General features: G+C 41.8%; 1 protein-coding gene across 2 annotated transcripts in view; it reads left to right on the forward strand.

Moving 5' to 3' along the window:
• The window catches only part of SLC14A1 (solute carrier family 14 member 1 (Kidd blood group)), a 29,285-nt gene extending 20,379 nt beyond the window's left edge, over positions 1 to 8,906 (forward strand). For both annotated transcript variants that reach the window (XM_049782504.1, XM_049782505.1), the window contains 4 exons: positions 757 to 904; positions 1,092 to 1,226; positions 4,937 to 4,986; positions 6,741 to 8,906. In XM_049782504.1, the coding sequence (XP_049638461.1) occupies positions 757 to 904; positions 1,092 to 1,226; positions 4,937 to 4,986; positions 6,741 to 6,914 (507 nt within the window). In that variant the 3' untranslated portion in view covers positions 6,915 to 8,906. The remainder of the gene's footprint in view (positions 1 to 756; positions 905 to 1,091; positions 1,227 to 4,936; positions 4,987 to 6,740) is intronic.
• The last annotated feature ends 11,823 nt before the right edge of the window (positions 8,907 to 20,729 follow it).

A 20,729-nucleotide genomic window follows, 5' to 3' on the forward strand; every position in this document is an offset into this window, starting at 1 on the left:
GGCCTCAGTCTCCAAGCAGAGTTTTGCCATGCACAGTTAGGTTTGTGTTTTGACAACCAGTAGTTACTGGTTATTCTCTGGAATAAGCTACTGTCTTGGTTACATGAATATATTCTTATTAACAACAGGACCTTCTGTGTAATCCTGATTCATAAATATGTCCATAATTGCTTGCTTCTGAACTGTAAATAAAGGGGCCCATTTTGGGTAGGGAGGGGGAGACCCCTATGGTTTTCATATCCACAACCAAATTGCAGGGAGTAAAACTTCCTGTGCACGTAGAGATATCTGGGTCCATGCTCTAGCCCCACCCAGAGAAAAGTTCAGGATAATAGAAGTGTAAGTGAGGTTAGCTCCCATCCTCATGCAGTATGTGCGCGCGCATATGTGTGTGTGTGTGTGTGTGTGTGTGTGTGTGTGTGTGTGTGTGTGTGTGTGTGTGTGTGTGTGTATAGAGGGGTGAACACACAGGGCAGAGAGACAGACCACACTAGGAACTTATCAGCCCCCAAGCAGAATGTCAGTGTATGACAGGCCTGAACTGGAGAGATGTTTGGAGAAAGCACATCCAGTCAGCATCAGAAAAGGTCAAGTACATCTCAAGGTAAAGCAAAAAATAAGTTGAGTTTTTCCATAGCAAAAGAGATTCCTGTAGCTGCTGAATAAATCTAGAACTGCATTCCATGTGTTTGTGGACATCCTATGGGTTTCTATCCCACTGTTTTAATCTCATCCTTTCCTGCATGGCTTTTGCAGCTGTTGGAATCTGTGCCTGTGGGAATCAGTCAGATCTATGGCTGTAGCAGTCCGTGGACTGGGGGCATCTTCCTGTGTGCCATCCTCCTCTCCTCCCCACTCATGTGCCTGCATGCTGCCATCGGCTCACTGCTGGGGATTGTGGCAGGTAAGCCTGGGGGCTGGCCCCCAGCTATGGACCTCTTCCTCCATCCAGGTCTTGTCCCAGGTGATTCTGTCCCCCAGCCTTTTCCTGTGGGATCTGTTTCTGAGGAACCATAGTCATGGCTTCCTCTACCTTCAGACTCTACCTGGAGCATCCTGAGACTCATCTGAGCTCTGATCCCTCTTGCTAGGACTCAGCATCTCTGCTCCATTTGAGAATATCTACTTTGGCCTCTGGGGCTTCAACAGCTCCCTGGCCTGCATCGCAATTGGAGGCATGTTCATGGCACTCACCTGGCAGACCCACCTCCTAGCCCTCGCCTGTGGTGAGTAACCTGGGGCCTGGTGCAGGGTTGGGGGGCAGTCATTTGTTACTCTGGGATCAAAAGCAACTTTTTAAAAAAAAGGTATAAGAAATTATGCTGGGGATTCCAGTTTATATCCCCTGCTTTCTTTATTTTCAAATGGTGGGGGCATACCGCAGTGTCACAGGGGTCTGAAACTCAATTTACCTGGGACCACAGGAGGCAAAGTTGGGATGATCCTTAAGTGCAAAGTCAGTAGTAAGCCTTGAACATTGGGGGGTGTGACCCAAACAACTAAAACAAAACAAAACAAAAAAGATTCCTCTAAGGCAGGGCCACAAAATGTTGTACAGAGGGCCGCAAACGGCCCTCGGGCCGAGAGTTTGAGACCCCTGGTTTAGAGCTTACTCCTGGTTCTATGTTCAGGAATTTCTCTTGGTATTGCTCAGGATACGACCATATGGGATGCTAAGAATGGTATCCAGGTTGGACATATGCAAGGCTGTTTCCCCCAAAGAGCCCTGTTAAAATCATTTGATCATTTTCCCTGATTTGTTCACACATTGTGGGTAAAGGAGACTATGACCAAGTTATGTTGTCACCTGAGCTCAGCTGGGTTGGAATCTACTCTGAGTTTGGTTGAAGTCTTCAGGCCTTAAGCAGAGTGGGCATTTTTTTTCTTTGTTGGCAATACCAATAAATATGTATTAAATACTCAGTCCTAGAAAGAGTTGAAGGTTAACTGTATGGTCAGTAAGGTCCCTTACCCACAAGTTTAGTGGAGGCAGAAAGCAGGTAAGTATTAAAGAAAGCCAACAGAGAATCATAGGCTGTTTGCAACAACTGTTTGCAGTCTGTGTTTCTCAGGGGAGTATGATAGTTCTGAGTCATCCTGGTAAAAGTGACCCATCTGTAAATCCTAAATACTGAGAGAATGAGCACTAGTAAGTGGAGAAATGGACACAGGTAAGCATGAAGACAGCCTGAGCACATCTTTGAAGACCAAGAAGAAATTGTACCTCTCCAGGGTTGATTGACCACCTCTTTTTTGTTTGTTTGGGGCCACACCCAGAAGTGCTCAAGGTTTACTCCTGACTCTGGTCAGGAATCACTCCTGATAGTACTGAGAGTTACATACATAGAGCTGGAATTGAATCCTGATTGGTCACATGTAAGGAAAAAGCCTCACTTGTGGACTATCTTTCTAGTCCCTGGCCAACTGGGTCTTTCCAGAACATAGAGAAGGATGCAGCCCACTCTGGCATTTATGTGTCCCCAAAGCAGGAATATCTCCACAGTTTTATTAGAGGAGTAGGCTGCACTTACTAATTGAAACCAGACCAGTGAAAATAGAGTGCAGCAAGCATAATGCCTTAAAAGGAAAAACAGAGGGGCCGGAGAGATAGCATGGAGGTAGGGCATTTGCCTTGCATGCAGAGGTCAGTGGTTTGAATCCTGGTATCCCATATGGCCCCCCAAGCCTGCCAGTGGTGATTTCTGAGCGTAGTGCCAGGAGTAACCCCTGAGTGCTGCCGGGTGTGACCCAAAAACTAAAAAAAAAAAAAAGAAAGAAAAAACAGAGGGAGATATCTGCCATAGAGGCAGGCAGGGAGTAGGGGGAGTGGAGGGGAGAGAAATCTGGGACATTAGTGATAGGAAATGAACAATGGTAAAGGGATGGGTGTTACAACATTGTAAACTGAAACTTAACTCAACTTTTTAACGATCTCACAGTGATTTTATTTCTGATACTATCGTCAGAAACAGGAAGTGAAAATATTTTTCTCCTGCTCTCTTGATACAACCCTCAGACACTCTCTTATCAGAACCATGGGATTATACTAGGTTCAGCTGGATCATCCCAGATCATCTCCCCATCTTAAACGAAATCCTAGGCACAAAGGCACTTCTGCCAAGTCAAGGAGCTGATAGGGACTCTGAGGATGAGGAGTGGCCATTTAGAGGAGGTCACTGGGGTCACTAGGCCTCCAGGGCCTGCCTTTGGGTAGATCAGATATCTTTTGCTAGGCACCAATCACCAGTCAAGGCAATCCCCTGAATTCATAAAGAGCCAAAATCCCAACTCTGACCATTTAAATTTCACCAAAGGCACAGGTCCACCCCCACAGAAGTTATATCAATTTTCCCTTTCACCTACACTGTGTGAGGGTCCACTTCATCCTCACTGGGTGTTGTCGGTCCCTTTCATCTTCAAACATGACATTCTAAAACAGATTTCCAGCCCCTCTTGTCAGGGCAACCTCACATAGCATTCTTGCCATGACATGTCACAGCTTGCCCATATCACCCTGATACTGCCAAGCAAATGACCAGCCTTTATTTGTTAGCCAAAGTCAATAAATAATAGTCACTTATTACGGAATTGTTCTCTTCATCAGTCCGATGGCTCTTTTGAGAAAGGAAATCCAAATAGGACCTCATTCTGCCTTTCTGAACCATACCGAAAATTACATTGTCAGGGAATATCAAGATTTTCTTACTTTTTCCCCAGAGCAAACTAAACATGTCTTGCATCTATTTTTCATCATTGGGTTCTCATAGTGGATTTACTCACAGCAGCCTATTTAAAGAAAGGTGGTTTACAAAGAACTGCAAAGCTGCTTTCCTTTGACTGCTTCCCAATTGCAAAGCTACATTCCAGCCCTTTGAACCATGTCCCTTCCTCTGGGTAACAGTCATTCTTCGGGCTGTTTCCTGAACCTCCTTGAATCCCCTCTTCAATCCATGCTAAGTAATTGATTGCTTTTTTCCTGGAGATCTTTGCCTTTGTTGTATTACACTGAAAGTCATACACACACTCAGATTATACACAATTAAGATTCATTCTCCCCGGGCTGGAGAGCTAGTATAGGAGGTAAGGTGTTTGCATTGCATGCAACTGACTCTGAATCAATCCCCACAACAAATGATCTCCCTGCAGGACCAGAGTTCCCTTGAGCTACCACCTGGTGTGGCCCCCACTCCCTACAATTTTTTAAATTAAAAAAAAATTCACACTCAAAGTAAATGAAAAGAGCATATGACTTCATTGACCTGTGTGGCAAGAAATATGGGGAGAATGCCCAATTGATACTCAGTTTCTGTGGTCTCTAAGTTGCTAACTTATTGCTTTATGGAATTTTGAATTTTATCCATAATGTGAGAATTTCAGATGTAGAGGAATGACACAGAAGCCAAATATCACATGAAATATGTTGAAACTTAATAGTAATTCAACTGGCTGGTCTGAGTGTAGTGATGTTTACAATTAATTGATGCCAGCCAGTTACAGCTTTCTTTGTTCCTTCTCCACTCCCACTGCTTCACTTGACTAGCCATAAAATAAAATAAAATAAAATAAAATAAAATAGTAATTCAACTACGCTTGGATAAGCCACCAGGTAGCTTTGTCGGCCATAGGAGGACTTACATTTCAATGGTAGCAGCAGCTTCCTTTCTGCCAACTCCAGGCACTAACTCCTTTCATTTCTATCCAATATGTGAGAGATTTCCAGTTTCTCTATGGCATAGACAAGGAAATAGAGGCACCAAGTTCCCAAGTTATAAAACCCAAGACTGAACACGAAGTTGCTGACCCTCAGCTCAGACTTGTGGCCCAGGTGTGGGATTAGCTGGCAGAACAAGAACTTCGGAATTCCCCAATATATGTGTCTGGAGGCAGGAAATGTATGCCATGAATTGCTCTTTCCTCTTTTGTTTTTTTTTTGTAGCCCTGTTCACTGCCTACTTTTCGATCAGCATGTCACACATGATGGCTGTGGTGAGTTCACTTTGATCTTGATTCAGTAGCACTGATCAGTTTTCTGTTCTATGGAAACACTCTGAGGCCCCCTGGGTGGTAACCCTAGACAGACCCAGAACCTTAACAGGTACTGATGCCTAGTCTTGCTGCTCAGCTTCCAGCACCCAGTAAATGTCAGTCTCAGTTACCGGTACCAGCTCACTGAAAATGACAAATTGTTTACCTAAAGAAGGAATATTTAAGCGGAATAACATACTACCTGAGTCATATCTTGATTATCAAGAAATTGAATTCAGTATACCCTTTTCCCTCTTTTCCTTTTCTGTTGATATTATGTTGCCATGATGTGGGATCACATATACACTAGACTGTGCTTCTCAAACAGTTATGGGGTTCACATATATGCTTTCCAAGGGTTACTATGGTGTTTGCATACATACTTACAGGGTTTGTTGTTCCCCACTTATTCCCCAGGGTTCAACCTGATTTCCACATATATGCTCCCCAAGCATCACCATTTTAATCCTGAGTTATTCCAACTTGAAAGTATCTTTCAACTAAAATCCCAGCTGTTATTGTTTTTATTTAAAACAACAGTTTTTCACACCTATTGTCTTTCTGTGATGCCACAAGATGCCTTAAGACACAATAAGATACATCTCCTGGCCAATTTTTCTAAGTGGCAAAGCCCATGCCCATTCTTAATGGCCTCCTGCCACTGTCCTTCCTTTCCAATCCTGTCCTGCCCTTGGATCTACTCCTTTCCTTCTGCTGAGGAGCTTGTATCTCCTGACTTTTCACCATGCTTCCCCTCTCAGTGATCTAGACTGATTCTCCTTCCCTCTGCCTAGTTCCAGGTGACACAGGCCAGTCTCTGCCAGCCCCGACCCTTTGTGAGATCACAACGACTAATATGGGTCAGACCATGTTGGACCATTCAGCAGCAGGCAGCACCGTTGATAGACACTGTCTGTGTGGCAGACAGTCAAATCCCCATCACAGGCATTCTGGCATATTCATTGGAGAATTGTATACCCTTTATCCTAGCATCAGCTAGGGGAATTTTGAAAATACAAACTTTTAGTTTCTGTTCCTTAGCATTTCTTATAAAAGTGATTCTTGTAAACAAAAAAAAATGGCTCGTTCCCAAACAGAGGGCATGGGCATGGGCACCTGTACTTTTTGAAACTTCTCCAAGGGATTGTGTCAGGCCATCAGAATCCCACCAGAGGGGCCAGGTCAAGGGCATGGTATCTGCTCAGCTTTGCTTGAGCTGCCATTGACAGAGCAGAAGTAGGGTCTGCTCTCAAGCTTAGAAAGATAAGCCATAATAAAGAGGGGCCAGAGTGAGAAGGAGAATAAGCAAAGACCAAACTAGCTAGCCTAGGGGAGAGAGGTCCCCACTAGCAGAACTAGCCAAAGGAGACTGTGCATGTGATAAGTGGTCAGGGGCTGATGGGGTTTTGCTAAGGGAAATCTCTGTGTTGAGTCATCTTTGCATCACTGGGTATGGGAAGTCTGAGTGTAGGAGAGGGAAGGAGAGACAGACAAGATAGAGACATACCTGTACCCGATTGCCATAAAGAATAAGGCACAGAGTTAAGCTATGCAACATGCCCTGACATCTTAGTCTCTATGGGGACAAACAGACCTGGAGCAATAATTTCAGGATTTATGCTACCCCCAAGATCAGAAGATGCAGGAAGCCCTATGTGGGTACATTTCCTCATGGGGCCTCCACGGATTTCAAGCTTGTTTGTACTTACTTCCAGTTTGGCTTGCCATCCTGTACCTGGCCCTTCTGCTTGGCCACGCTCCTGTTCCTCTTGATCACCACGGGAAACCGAAACATCTACAGAATGCCACTGAGTAAAGTCACCTACACGGAAGAAAACCGCATCTTCTACCAGCAAGCTAAGAAAAGATTGGTAGAAAGCCCTTTGTGAGAGCAACCCAAGTCAAGCAACCCAACTACAGCCAAGGTCACAAGGCATTTCTGAGTCCCTGCCCCTGTGGACTACTGAGTCTCCAGAAAACTGCAATTTTCACTAATAGCAACTTTCATACTAACCCTTTGGCAATCTGTTCTTAAACATATTTTGTTGGTTTTTTTTTTTTTCTTTTAAGACTCCAAGACCATCTTCAGACATGGGAGCAGCATATCCCATGAGCATGCTCTGACCAGAGAATTTTAACCACTACTGGGGCCTTGGCACTAGGACAGTCACATGTTTATGAAGTAATGATGCACCAATGAAAAGAAGGGAAGCTGGAGCTAGTTATTGATTTTTTCATAGATTCTTCCTATGTGGTAGTTTAGATGACATTAACAGTATTAAACATTAAACTTTATGAACCAGCTAGGCCTCAGGTGAATGGAATTAACAGTCACAAAATTGAAGCCAACCTGCTATTCTCAGCTAAGCAGGTTGGCTTGTTAAAATCAATATAAATTATACACTGGAGCCATGGACAGCACTGGGGGGTTGGGAGTAGGGCAGGCTGCTCGCAGAGTTTATTCTCTGCTCCTACTGTTTGAGGGTAGGGTTGGAAGAGGCATTATTTAATGGAGAGGTTGGGTGTTATTTTCAAGCTGCAGAAGGGAGAAAGGGATTCTATTAGTCACAATTTTTTTCGGTATTGTCACTTTCCTTGGCAGACTGAAAAGGAGTTTTTTTTTTTTACTGCATTATTTCTCTTTGTAGCTTTGTTTTTTTTTCAGTGAGCTAAAATAAGAGTTCTTGGCTGACTCTGTTTCTTGATATTAAAGAACAATTGTGATTTTATAAAATAGCATAGCTAGATTTAATTTGTTTCCTAAATTGATTTTGTAAATGCCACCAGAGCATTTAAATCAAGTCATCCACATCCAAGGACCCCCTTACAATCACATTTTAAATTCATCTGAAATATGTTATAAAGACTAAAAGTGAAGGCCAGTGTCTTTCTAGGAGTTTAGGAGCTGTTGAAGTTCTTTACTTTTCTCTTTAAATCATTCTTGGAGCTAGATATATAGTGCAGACAGTAAGGAACTTGCCTTGCATGTAGTCAATAATGGCTTCATCATCTCCAGTATCCCATATGGTTCCCCAAGTGCACCAGGAATTACTTCTAAGTGCAAAGCCAGGAGCAACCACTGTGCATCACTGGGTATGATCCAAACTACCCCTGCAAAAAACCATTCTTTTCCAAACACACCATACTCTTGCTCAGGAACAACCCTGAGAAATCCAAGTAAAGGATTATCCTGTTTTGTCACTTAAAAATTATCCATTCTATAAATATCCAGAAACCCAATATGCTGAAGATGTTGGTAGAAAGTGATCAGCTCAGCATTTTATAGGATTAAAATGTGAAACTCTGGAATCCTCAATGTTTTCCCAGGCTTGCAGTGCTCAGTGCAAAATACAGTTTGCTGAATGAAACAATAAAAGAGAAGTTACCTTACTGATAGTTGAAGAAGAAATTCACTTCTTTTTCTCAGGAAAACACTTTTTCTGACATAAAACCTTGTAACCAAAGAGCCTTTGAAACCATGAATCCTAAAGTCATAAATGTATGTATATTCCTTTGGAAAAAGTCAAATTTCAATGTTTGAACTGAAAATAAGAGCTGAAGGATGGATGGGGACAAAGAAGCAGCATCAGTTGAGATAGCCAGCAGGAAAACTGAGGGTCCATGTTTGGATTGGAGCATTCAGCTCTTGTGCTAAGTACTTGCTTTCTCCCTGTGTGCTTTCAGACTTGTAAATAGGAATACTTAAAGTCTTGTATATTTGCTACTTTAAATGACCTTCATTTTCTCAAGCTATTTTTGTTACTGAATATTGTTCTAAAATTAAGTATTGTATTCATTTTTAAAGAGCCCTTGAATCTTTTCCTACTGTTCATTTAACAGATTTCTATGTAAGAATGTGAATAAATAATACTCACAACTCATAGCTCAGTTTTGTGTAAATTATGTTTGTAATTCTTATGTGCCTTTTGGCTAACAGGTATTTTAGAAATCACTTATCTATGTCTGTATTGCTTATATTTCCGGGTGTTCCAATTTTTCACCTTTTCTTACACTTGATAAGAATACCAGATGTATGACAAAAAAAAGCCCTATTCAATTTCAAGTTTATGGGTTTATCCTCATGGGTATCATCTCCAAGTATCCATTGTTCTCAGTCACTAGTAGAATGAATAAATTCCTATGGACATTTCAGGGCATATTCCTAATATCTGAGATTAATTATTCTGAGAATCAGTGCCCATGAGTCTCCAGATTGGCCCTAGACATCCCAATTAAGCTGATGAGCTGATCTTTGCCCAGCATGAGTGAGTAGGAGATAGGAAAAGGAACATTTCACATTCTATGATGTATGACTTCTTGCAGTCTTCCTGGAGTCATAGTCTTTGCTTGTCTCTGCCACCTGAAACATTTGTCCTCAACATCCTTTGTGTCAGAGTTAGCATATGTTAAAGTGATCATGGTAAGAATGAAATCTACTTCAGCAAATTTCAAAGGCAACCCAAGCGGGAAACAAGAAGAAGCCATGGTGGATGGGCCCATTTGCAGTGCCCTGTCAAAACAGAATCTTCCCATCAGTTGCTATTGTTTCAAGAGAATTTACAAGAGTGATCTGGTCATTAAATATCCCAGTTGGTCTGAGGTAGAAAACAGAAAATTTAATGTCCTTCTACCATAAACTGGAGTTAAAAATTGCAGGTACAAATTTGCTCATTACTCATGGGACCTGGATACCATGGAATATGTTGGGATTTTGGGTTAAGTTCTAAAGATCTGAATTCCTGTAAGGGAGCTTCTAAACAACCTTGCAAGAATATTTGCATATTTGGTCAATACAGATGTAAATTTTAAGCACCTGTGTACACTTACCTGTCTCTATCTAAGAATTTCCTTCCAAAGGCTTTAACCTCTAGAATGTATCTTTGTCCCTTAGTTACCCTACCAACTGTTAAAAGGTGTGGAGTTCCAAGACCAAAGAGTTATGTCTGCTAAAATAATGTGTGATGCAGAACCTGAAGAAATATAAACAAGTAGAATAAGATAGAACCCTTTAAAAAAGAAAAAATTCCAAAAAAAATGTTTTAAAGAAAAGAAAACAGTCCTCTCCCTGGAACAATAGTACAGAGGGTTGGGAATTTAGCTGTATCAATCAATCCAGGTTTCATCCCCAGCATTCCATATAGGTTCTCTGCCACTACCAGGAGTATTCCTGAAAGCAGGAAACTAACAGTTGTAGTTTTGTAAGAGTCCTCTTTCACATCTCTTAAAAATGGGACTAAAATGCATATTCTATATCATAGAAGATTTTTTTAAAAAATCTAATAGGAGGGACAGAGTAATTAAACAATGGGAAAAGCATTTGCCTTGCATACAGTTCAATCCTCATCACCCCTTATGGTCCACCAAGCCATCCAGGAGTGATCACTGAATGCAGAGCCAGGAATAAGCCCTGGTGATCATCATACATGACACCAAAACAAAATAAATCTAATAGGAAAAAGTTGCTCCAAGATTGGATCATTTATGGAGTAGGCAATGTTAATTTACCTAAGCAAGCCTGATAAGATAGCAGGCTAACTACTGAAGCTTCGAAGCTGAGAGCAGACATTGGCAAGAAGTCTTCATCATTGAGTACAAGGGTCCAGACAGTGTAAAAGAAGAGCTTTATTATGGACTGGAAATAGAGATTTAGTGAATAAATCATTTAGATCAAGCAGTTAACACTATTTATCTCATGAACTCTTTGGCTTCAGGTGTTGATTTCTCTGCTGAGGAAATAAAACATGATTGTCCACTCCCAAAAGTTTCTGATACTTGATGGTAATGTTTCTTATTTAACTGATAACCTCATTTTGATATACAAGTCTTTTAGTTTTATTTACTTGTAGAGTTGCCCAAAGCCCAAAACTTGGGTTTTGACTAATTTAAATTTCTAAGGACACAGAAGCCCATGGGGTTGGGGAGGATTAAGGAAGATCTTTATGAGGAACCAATGGTTAGGCTTGAGACCTGAAGAACAGATGAAGGAGAGGTAAGTAGAAGAAATTATATAAGATGCAAGAGGGGTATTCATTTTGGATTGGAGGTATGGTTTAGGCCTATATCCAGAAGTGCTCAGATTTTATTCTTTGTTCTGTGCTCAAGTTTCAAGGGGAACCAAATGCAGATAGGGATCACATGCAGGTTGAGCCACATAAAAGGCAATTGCCTCATCTGCTGTACTATCTTTTCACCCAGGAATGGTGTTCTTGATGTGGGTACCTTGTAAAAAGTTTGATGCAAGAAAAAGTTGAGAACTTTCAAAGAGCAGGTGAGAAGTTGAATGTGATAAGGATCTAGTGAGTGAGAGGACACTGCCATAAATTCAGAAAACTAGTTAGAGAAGATGATGAGAAATATGGTTGGTTTGAACTTTAATGGGCACAAGAGGGATGCGAGAGACAGGAGGCAAATTTTTAGGAACTGGTTATAGACTAATATCAGGAATGAGGAGAAAGAGGTATTATGGTTGGCTCCTTAATATTCAGTTTAGCACAAGGGGTGATGTCACACAACGTGATGGGAGACAGGATAGTCACATTCTTCTTTGTAACGCATTCTTCTCAAGCATCGTTCCAACCTTATATGCCACACACTATGGGGACTTCGCCAAAACATGTCCTTAATTGCGACACAACCAGAACAAACTTCATCTCTTTCAACACTGCTACTCCTCCCAGGTTGACTTACCAAGAAAATTACCACCCTCTAGCTAGTCACTGATGCCGGATACAGAGTGCCATCCTTGATGCCATTTTCACCTTTATACAATGGCCAAACTCTATAAAGTCCACCTCCTGACAGACCCATGAATTTCTCTATTCAAAGGGATAGAATTATGAATGGCTTTTCAGCACATATTGGGGGCTAGAACAGCAATAATGATCAGTCAGTCATAATCTCCCTCCTCACATGAACCATATGAAGTGAACTGACAAGCTAATGAGTGAATGGTGTGACATGAGAGACAGTCAGGCAACAAGATTGAGGGAGGTAAATTCCAGTGACTACTCCCTTTAAGAAACAATAGATTAGGGGCCGGAGAGATAGCATGGAAGTAGTGCGTTTGCCTTGCATGAAGAAGGATGGTGGTTCGAATCCCAGCATCCCATATGGTCCCTTGAGCCTGCAAGGAGTGATTTCTTAGCATAGAGCCAGGAGTAATCCCTGAGTGTAGCTGGGTGTGACCCAAGAACCAAAAAAAAAAAAAAAAAGATTATTTAATATTCTGCAGCCATAGCAGTTGGAATGCTTTGAGCTGCAAGTAACAGAGTCCCTAACTATAGGTGTTTAAAACAAGAATTTCATTTTCAAAAGTCAGATATTCTGTTCCAGATTGGATATATTCAGTGATATCACCAAAAAACTACCCTTCCATTCTCTTTACATCTACAGTATCCTCAAAAGTCTCTCAGACTTATTGCCTCATGGGCATGAACTACATCAGGAAGAATGTAGGAAGGAAGAAAGCAAATGAGTCATATTCTCATGTTGATCTAATTCATTAGAGGGACATCTTTGCCCAAAATACCTTCATGTATATCTTTTTGGCATAACTTGGCCATATGGACCTTCCTAACTGCAGAGGAATCTGGGAAAACCTGTATTTGGTATCATCAGCATGCACTGTAGGGGTAAGCACTGCCATAATGCAGCAGAAATGGGAGAAATGGTTCTTAGACATGTGGTCAGTATAATGGTTGACAAAATTCTCCATGGGTGCCCAGACCTATGTTCCTATACAACACGAAAGAGAGCATATGGGACCCCACAGCACAGTGCTGTTTACTGTGAAATTCACAGACAAATTTAGAAGAGAGATCTGCTCAAGAATTTTTAGACAGACACTTTGCTGGAATATTCCCAGAATAGTTTTAAGCTATTGCAGACTCACTCAAGAATTTGTACCTCTGAAAAACAGGATTCTAAGTAAAGAATGAAGCAGTCAATGATCATGATTAGAGCAGGAAAAGCCTACAGTCAATCCATGTTTTGATTAATTCTCTATCAGTTGAAATGTCTACATTATTCCATATCTGAAGACTTCATTGGAAACTGCTGAGTCTCCACTTAGTTCCAGCTCAAAGAGGTGCTGAATATAATACTTCACAGATGCAAATAAACAATGATAAAGGCAGTTTCCTGTTTGGGTTGGGTCCTTTGGCTCCAGGCCCATAGAAGCTTTGAATTATATCACAGTGGCATGCAAGGTCTTGACTGAGAAGAAGTGAAGCACAGAGGAAAAGTGGCACGATGCCAGAGAACCTGGCTAAACTTAGTCCTTCTGACCACAGACATGCCCTCTAGGACAGGAGTCAGGGACCCAAGAGCTAGTGCTTGTTGGAGCAATAGGGGTGTCGTCACAATCAGGCCAGGAGCAAAGACAATCTAACAAGTAGGCTTTTCTATCTATCTTCTGAGACCCCATGTTGGCCTCTCAACAAGAGACTGAATCTGTGGTAGCAATTAGCTACATGCAGTTCTTGAAACAAGAAGCCCTAGGGGAGGTGGACATGAAGTCTGAGGAGCAAAATGGATTATAAACAGGAATGACAAAAATATGAGACTCAATTATTTATATTGACTAATTGTTGGGATGACAATGTTTTCAATATGCTGAATTAACTAGTATTTATATGTATATAAGGATTACTAATACAGGATTCTAATCAAGGACCAGAATTAGACCAATCCTAGGGGTACATACCTACCATGTGCCTGACCTGGTAGAATCTCCAATACCATGTGATATATATAGAGAGAGTATTATAGGGTGTAGCCCCTTGAGGTCCCTGAGTACAGTCAGAAAGCACTGATGGTCCTTGACACCACAGTGTTTGAGCATTACTGCATTCTCAGGACTTAAAATTGGGCCACTTACCTGTTTGACCACATGGCATTGGGAGTGGCCCCAGAACCCCCTGAACACTTTTTGGAAATCACAGCCCTCCAAGAAAAAGATTATTAAATTCATTCACCTTGGAAAAAATTTTAATGTGACCACTGGAATATTTGGGAGATTTGTTTATTTTTGTTTGGGGGTCACACCTGGCAGTGCTCAGTACTTATTTTTGGTTCTATGCTCAGGATCATTCCTGGCAAACCTCAGGAAACCAAATGGGGTGCTAAAAAGCAAGCCTGGTGTAAGGCAACTATCCTTATCACTGTACTATTTCTCTGCCCCCTGGAACATTTTAGCTAGCATGCCATAATTTGCCATTTTGTTTTTATTATGTTGTTTGGAGGTGTTTTTGTTAGATAACACTAAAGCTAGGGAGTGACCAACTTCTGAATTTTCAATGGTTTATAAAGACTCCATGACAACTTGGATGGTAGTGAGTTTTAGAAACTTCCAACTTCTGGAGAATTTTCATTCTTCCTTTAGAAAGAATGAATGGTAAGAGTTTTATGCAGTCCAGCATTTTATGCAGTCAGAGCTAACTAATATAAAAGTCCTTATCTCAAATACATAAATTCAAAGGCTGTAAACTTTGATTTCAGGCAAAAGGTACATTTTAAAAATAATCATAATGTGGCTTCCCTGATACTACTAATGGTGTGTGTGGTATAAAATTATTCTAAAGACAGTATTTCCAGAGAAGAGCTCAGAGATAAGGCAGTAATTTTAGGAGCAAGGGGGTACTTCCTGTTGACCACATATGAATGATGTAGTTACCAATATGTGTTAAATGTTCATTAGTCACAAACAGGAAATAATGAGGAGTGTGAGAAAATAGGAAATAATAAAGAGTGAGGCAAACTGAAACTTTCATATCCACGCCTGAAAGCATTCCCATTCATATTTGTTTTAACCTAAACTAGCTCAGAACAAAGGCTGAGTGGCCTAGACTTCTTTCTGTGAGCTGTGTTTGGCAAATTCCAACCCTAGGCATCGCCTATAAATGTTCTGCAATATTGTATAACCATAGAGCATTAGTTAGAATTTTGCATAAGGATCTTTGGAGGAAATGCTACTATTCTTGTCTCGTTCTGAACCTCCAAAGTCTCTTTTTTAACTTTTCTTCCCTCATTTGCAGTGGTGGAGATGTGCTGGAGGCATCACATACTTGATTGCATTGTGATGGGAGCTGCTCTTATGTGCCAGTGGGGAATGCACTCAGTGAAGTGGAGTATGCTAGAGATTGAACCTATAACCTCATGTATGCAAGCCAAGTGTTCTGCCACAGAGCCGTACCCAGGCTCAATTGTCCTGAAGCTTAAGAGGCTCTATGGGTGATTCTAATGTGCTCTCCTCCTATATAAAAGCAAGAAGCATAGGGTGATCTCGCTTATCTGTGAATAAAATAACTGGACAAGGGAATGCAATGTAGTAAGGATTGGGCAGTGGTATGCCTAGATCACCCTTGACCCCAGAGAACAGAGAAAGAAAAGAAAATTGATGGAGGAAGGCGGTGAAGAAGGGAATTGGCAAGAGCCTGGAATGATATGGAGGAGTGTTATCTAGGAATATGTTCAAACCACAATAAGGAACACTGAAAATATGATATCCAAACAACAACAACGAAATTTATGAAGTAACTTTCAAGGAGGCAGGTGAGAGGGAGGGAGTTTGGGGACACTAGTGGGGGAAGTTGACACTGGTGGTGGATTCAATGCTAGAATATTATGTCTAAAACTCAACTATGAATAACTTTGTAAGTCATGGTTCCTTAATAAAAAATTTAAAACATATAAATTAAAAAAGGCAACCATAAGCTTCAAGTTCCATGGAAACAGGAGTCTCAAGATGGCTTCCTAGACTAGGTCAACTCTGTCATGTTCAGACATGCTGCCTTCTTGGTTCACCTGCATTTGGTTTGGGAAGTCTATCTGGGTCTGTTCCAGCTCCTCTGACTGCCATTCCACTGCAAGGGGCCAGAACAAGTGTTCTTTTACCAAGAGACCAAGTTTGGATGGAACATAACATCAACAGTGTCAGGAGTTGAAGGATATTCCCATTGTAGAAGATCTATTTTAAAGCGAATTTTCATCTCCTCCCACCAATTCCCTCATTGTTTAGTATAATAATGATTATAACCAGGGGGTGCATACACACTGGCTCATGGTGCTCACCCATTTTTAATGTTGGTTCTAGCCAATGATTGAATATCAGATTGTGGTGCTTGCCCACTCAGTCACACCATTTGGGGTTTGCACTTTAGCACCCCTTTGCAAGGTATTTGCTGGTAGTCCGGTGCTCAGTTGAGGCCCAAGGCTCACTAGGGGGCGCTGTGGTGCTCAAACACGTCAAGGAAGGAAGGAAGGAAGGAAGGAAGGAAGGAAGGAAGGAAGGAAGGAAGGAAGGAAGGAAGGAAGGAAGGAAGGAAGGAAGGAAGGAAGGAAGGAAGGAAGGAAGGAAGGGAGGACGGGAGGGAGGGAGGGAGGGAGGGAGGGAGGGAGGGAGGGAGGGAAGGAAGGAGGGAGGGAGGGAGGGAGGGAGGGAGGGAGGGAGGGAGGGAGGGAGGGAGGGAGGGAGGGAAGGAAGGAAGGAGAAATCACTTTCAGTGAGGAAGATTGCAGAGAGTAGAAATGTCAGATTCAAACAGCAGATCTGGTAGAACCAGATCGTGTTCTTGCACATGTCGGACACCAGAAGTTGAACTCATATGACCATATGCTTCTAAATCAGAGATCCTAAGCTCCAGGCCCGAAATCCATTTTCTCAAGTGTCCAGATCTCAACTAAAGTATTAAGTTAGGGGCCGGCGAGGTGGCACTAGAGGTAAGCTATCTGCCTTGCAAGTGCTAGCCAAGGAAGGACCGCGGTTCGATCCCTCGGCATCCCATAGGGTCCCCCTAAGCCAGGGGCAATTTCTGAGCGCTTAGCCAGGAGTAACCCCTGAGCATCAAACGGGTGTGGCCGGAAAAAAAAACAAACAAAAAAATAAAGTATTAAGTTCACATAAAGTATTAACAGCAATACTTTCCCATTTCACTCCCATTCAGCCTGTGCCAAGACAGTGAATGCATCTTACTCAATGTAAGTTCCTGTGGGATTCCTCCTGCTTTACTGTACAGATGACCAGATTTTATAAGGACACAAAAAAGATAAATGAAGATGGCCATTTGTGGTTTCCCAGACCTTAAACATCCTCTCTCATTATGTGACGACTTGTTTTTTCTTATTTTCTTTTGGTGACATCCTTTAGCGTCTAGCAAAGGCCACCTGCCTCTGGTCTCCACACACTTCATGGATAGTGACCTTTCACCTATAACCCTGCCCACTCGCAGAACCCTCAATGCTCCAAGACACACATCCTTGGGAGCCCCTTCCTCAGCATTCTGGACCTGATTGGTCAATATTCTTGCCAGACCAGTTAAGGATCTTTGCAGATCACCCTGTGAATAAGCATGGTCAGATGATCTGATCTGATGCAGACAGGCTTTGTCTGACTAAAGCTGGTTGAAACTTAATGCAAACCATTCTTTCTTTCCAGGCACTGAGGTAGGGTCTAAAGACCAGGACTGGGTATTAAGGTCACAACCTTGGCATCAAAATCCATGCCACCTGGATCGAATCAGTCCAACACCTGCATGGTCTAAGAGCAGAGAGGCCTTAATATGCCTTTACCAACAGCCCAACAAAATGCTTGTCTTTGAGCCTGAAATCTTACCCTGATCTGCTCAGTAAGGGAGCAGTCTGCTGACATTAGTCAGTCGTTAAGATTTCATACATTCAAATCTTGATGGATGTAATTTATTGATACACTTATTTATCATCTCTCTCCTCCACCCCTGCTCAAACCAGAATCAACAAGAACATATCCTATAAAAAAGAAAAATTCTAGAAAGAATTGTGTGCAAGACAATTCAAGATAGAAGACCATCTAGAACTAGGGTGGTGGTAATAGAGAGGAAGGAAAGGAAGGGGGTGTTTAAGGACAAAGCATGATTAAGCTCGTCTTCTGTCGAACCTAAAAAGTGGAAATGAAAAAGCCATGGGCACAGACCTAGGAGTCCAATCAGGTGTGTACAGCAGCAGCATAGCTAATGAATGTGAGTTCAAATTAGCTTTCCTTCTCTGGGTCATTAAAATCTTCCTCTTCCCGTAATCTCAAAATCCCAGCTTGCTTGTCCTAATGGCCCTTTGTTGTTATTGTTTCCAAGTACTTCCCACCTTCTTCTGGTAAGAACACAGCCATTTCCCTAAGGGATAGGTTACTTCCCATTATGCAGGGAGTGTTCTTATGGTGCTTCCAACCTTTCAAGCCTAATTCCACACACAATAAAATTCAGCCCTGGTCAATTCTGGGCTCTCAATTCTGGGCTCCATTGGGGAAATGGAGATTGGCAGTAGGGAAAACCACCTAACTCAAACTGAGTCAATCAGCTTCTGCTCTTCAGTAATTTGACTTTTCAGCACTATGTCAGGAGAGAAGAAAATAGGAGTCAGGTCACACAGCAATGGTCTGAACTCTGGAAAAAAAAAGACCATAAAATATGCAAAGTCACCATGGTTCCTTCACCCTCAGTTCTAAAACAAGGCTACTATTCTATCTTGCAGTAAATGAACACCAAAACTTGCCATAAATTTAATTTGTACCTGTGTCAGTCTCTGTTTCTATTGCAACCAAAATTGGTTGCAACCAAAATTGGTTCAAAAATTGCAAAGACAGGGGCTGGAGAGATAGCATGGAGGTAATGTATTTGTCTTGCATGCAGGACAGTGGTTCGAATCCCCGCATCCCATATGGTCCCCCGAGTTTGCCAGGAGCAATTTCTGAGTGTAGATCCAGGAGTAACCCCTGTGTGCTGCTGGGTGTGACCGAAAATCAAAAAAAAATTGCAAAGACATCCCTAGAAGATCAAGTGGAGTGAGAAAATAATGGGTGGGCAACAAAGATGGGGAAATCTCATTCCAATCTGGGAACCAATTGTCCTTATACTACAGGAGGCCAATACTAATAAGTGCAGTATGGTATAGTCCAAACCAAGAGCCCCCAATTCTTTAGAAAAGGTATTATGGGGAAATATAGGCTATTAAAGTAGTTGGGCCACTTTGTTTGGCTTCTTTCCGCCTTTAACCAAAGCCTTCAGCTGTCTTTCTAGGATTCTTTCTGCCTGTGGCATTGAACATTAGGCCTATGTAACCATTTTGCCATTGTCTTACAGCTTCACTCACCCTCCTATACCTCTACCTGAGGGGGCTACAGAGCAGTCAGGAGGGAAGAGTGACTCTCTGTTATAAGTCAAGTCTACAGTATATAAGTCCACAGTAGCCTAGTCCACAACATTCAAGCCCACAGTATCAGTCTATAGTATCCAAGTCTATAGAAATAGTCTACAGTATCCCAGTCTACAGTAACTGAGTCCACAGTATCCCCATCTATAATACCCTAGTCTACAGTACCCCAGTCTACAGCATTCCAGTCTACAGTATCCCAGTCTGCAGTATCCCAGACTGCAGTATCCTAGTCAATAGTATTCAAATCCATAGTATCCCAGTCTACGGTTTCCCAGTCTACAGTATCCCAATCTGCAGTATTCTAATTTATAGTATTCAGTAGAAAGTATTAAGATCCACAGTATCCCAGTTTGTGGTTTCCCAGCCGACAATAACTCAGTCTACAGCATCTGAGTCCACTGTATCCCAGTCTACAGAAGTCCATTCTACAGTTTCCAAGTCTACAATATCCCAGTCTAACATATCCCAGTCTACAGTATCCAAGTCCCCAGTACCTCAGACTACAATATCAAAGTCCATAGTATGTCAGTCTATAGTATACCAGTCTGCAGTATCCCTGTCCACAGTATCCTGATCTACAATATAGTGGTCTACAGTATTCCCCATCTATGGTATCTCAGTCAACAGTATCCAAGTCTATATCCCAGTCTACTGTATCACAGTCTATGGTATCCCAGTCTACAGTATCCACGTCTACCATATCACATTCTATGTGACATGAGTCCACAGTATTTCAGACTACAGTATCCCATTCTACTGTATCCCAGTCCACAGTATTCCATTTTATAGTATCCAAGTCCACAGTATCTGAGTATACTGTATCCTGGGCTACAGTTTCCTAATCTATGGTATCCCAATCCACAGTATCCCAGTCTATAATATGCAAGTTCATAGTATGCTAGTCTACAGTATCATAGTTTATGGTAACCCAGTCTACAGTATCTCAATATCCTAGTCTACAGTATCCTAATCTACAGTATTCAAATCCACAGTTTCTCAGTCTATGGTTTCTACAATTCTACCAATCTACAGTATTCCAGTCCACACTATCCCAGTTTATGGTATCCCAGTCAATAGTATCCAAGTCCACAGTATCACAGTTTACAATACCCAAGTCCATAGTATCCAAATCCACAGTATCCCCGTCTACAATATCACTCTATAGTAACTGCATCCACAGAATCCCAGTCTATAGTTTCCCAGTATACAGTATCCTAGTCTGCTGTATCCTAGTCTATAGTATTCCAGTCAACAGCATTCAAATTCACAATATCCCAGTCTACTGTATCCCAGTCTATAGTATCTGAGTCCACAGTATTCCAGTCTACAAAATCCCAGTCTATAGTATCTCAGTTTACATTATCTAAGTCTACCATATCCAGTCTACAATTTCTCATCCCACAGTATCCCAATCTAAAGTACCCAGTCTACAGTATCCAAGTAAACCGTATCTCAGTCTACGGTATTTCAGTCTACAGTATCTGAGTCCATAGAATTCCAGTCTACAGTATTCCTGTAGACTG

The sequence above is a fragment of the Suncus etruscus genome, chromosome 10 (genome assembly GCF_024139225.1).
Source record: "Suncus etruscus isolate mSunEtr1 chromosome 10, mSunEtr1.pri.cur, whole genome shotgun sequence".
NCBI classification, from domain to species: domain Eukaryota; kingdom Metazoa; phylum Chordata; class Mammalia; order Eulipotyphla; family Soricidae; genus Suncus; species Suncus etruscus.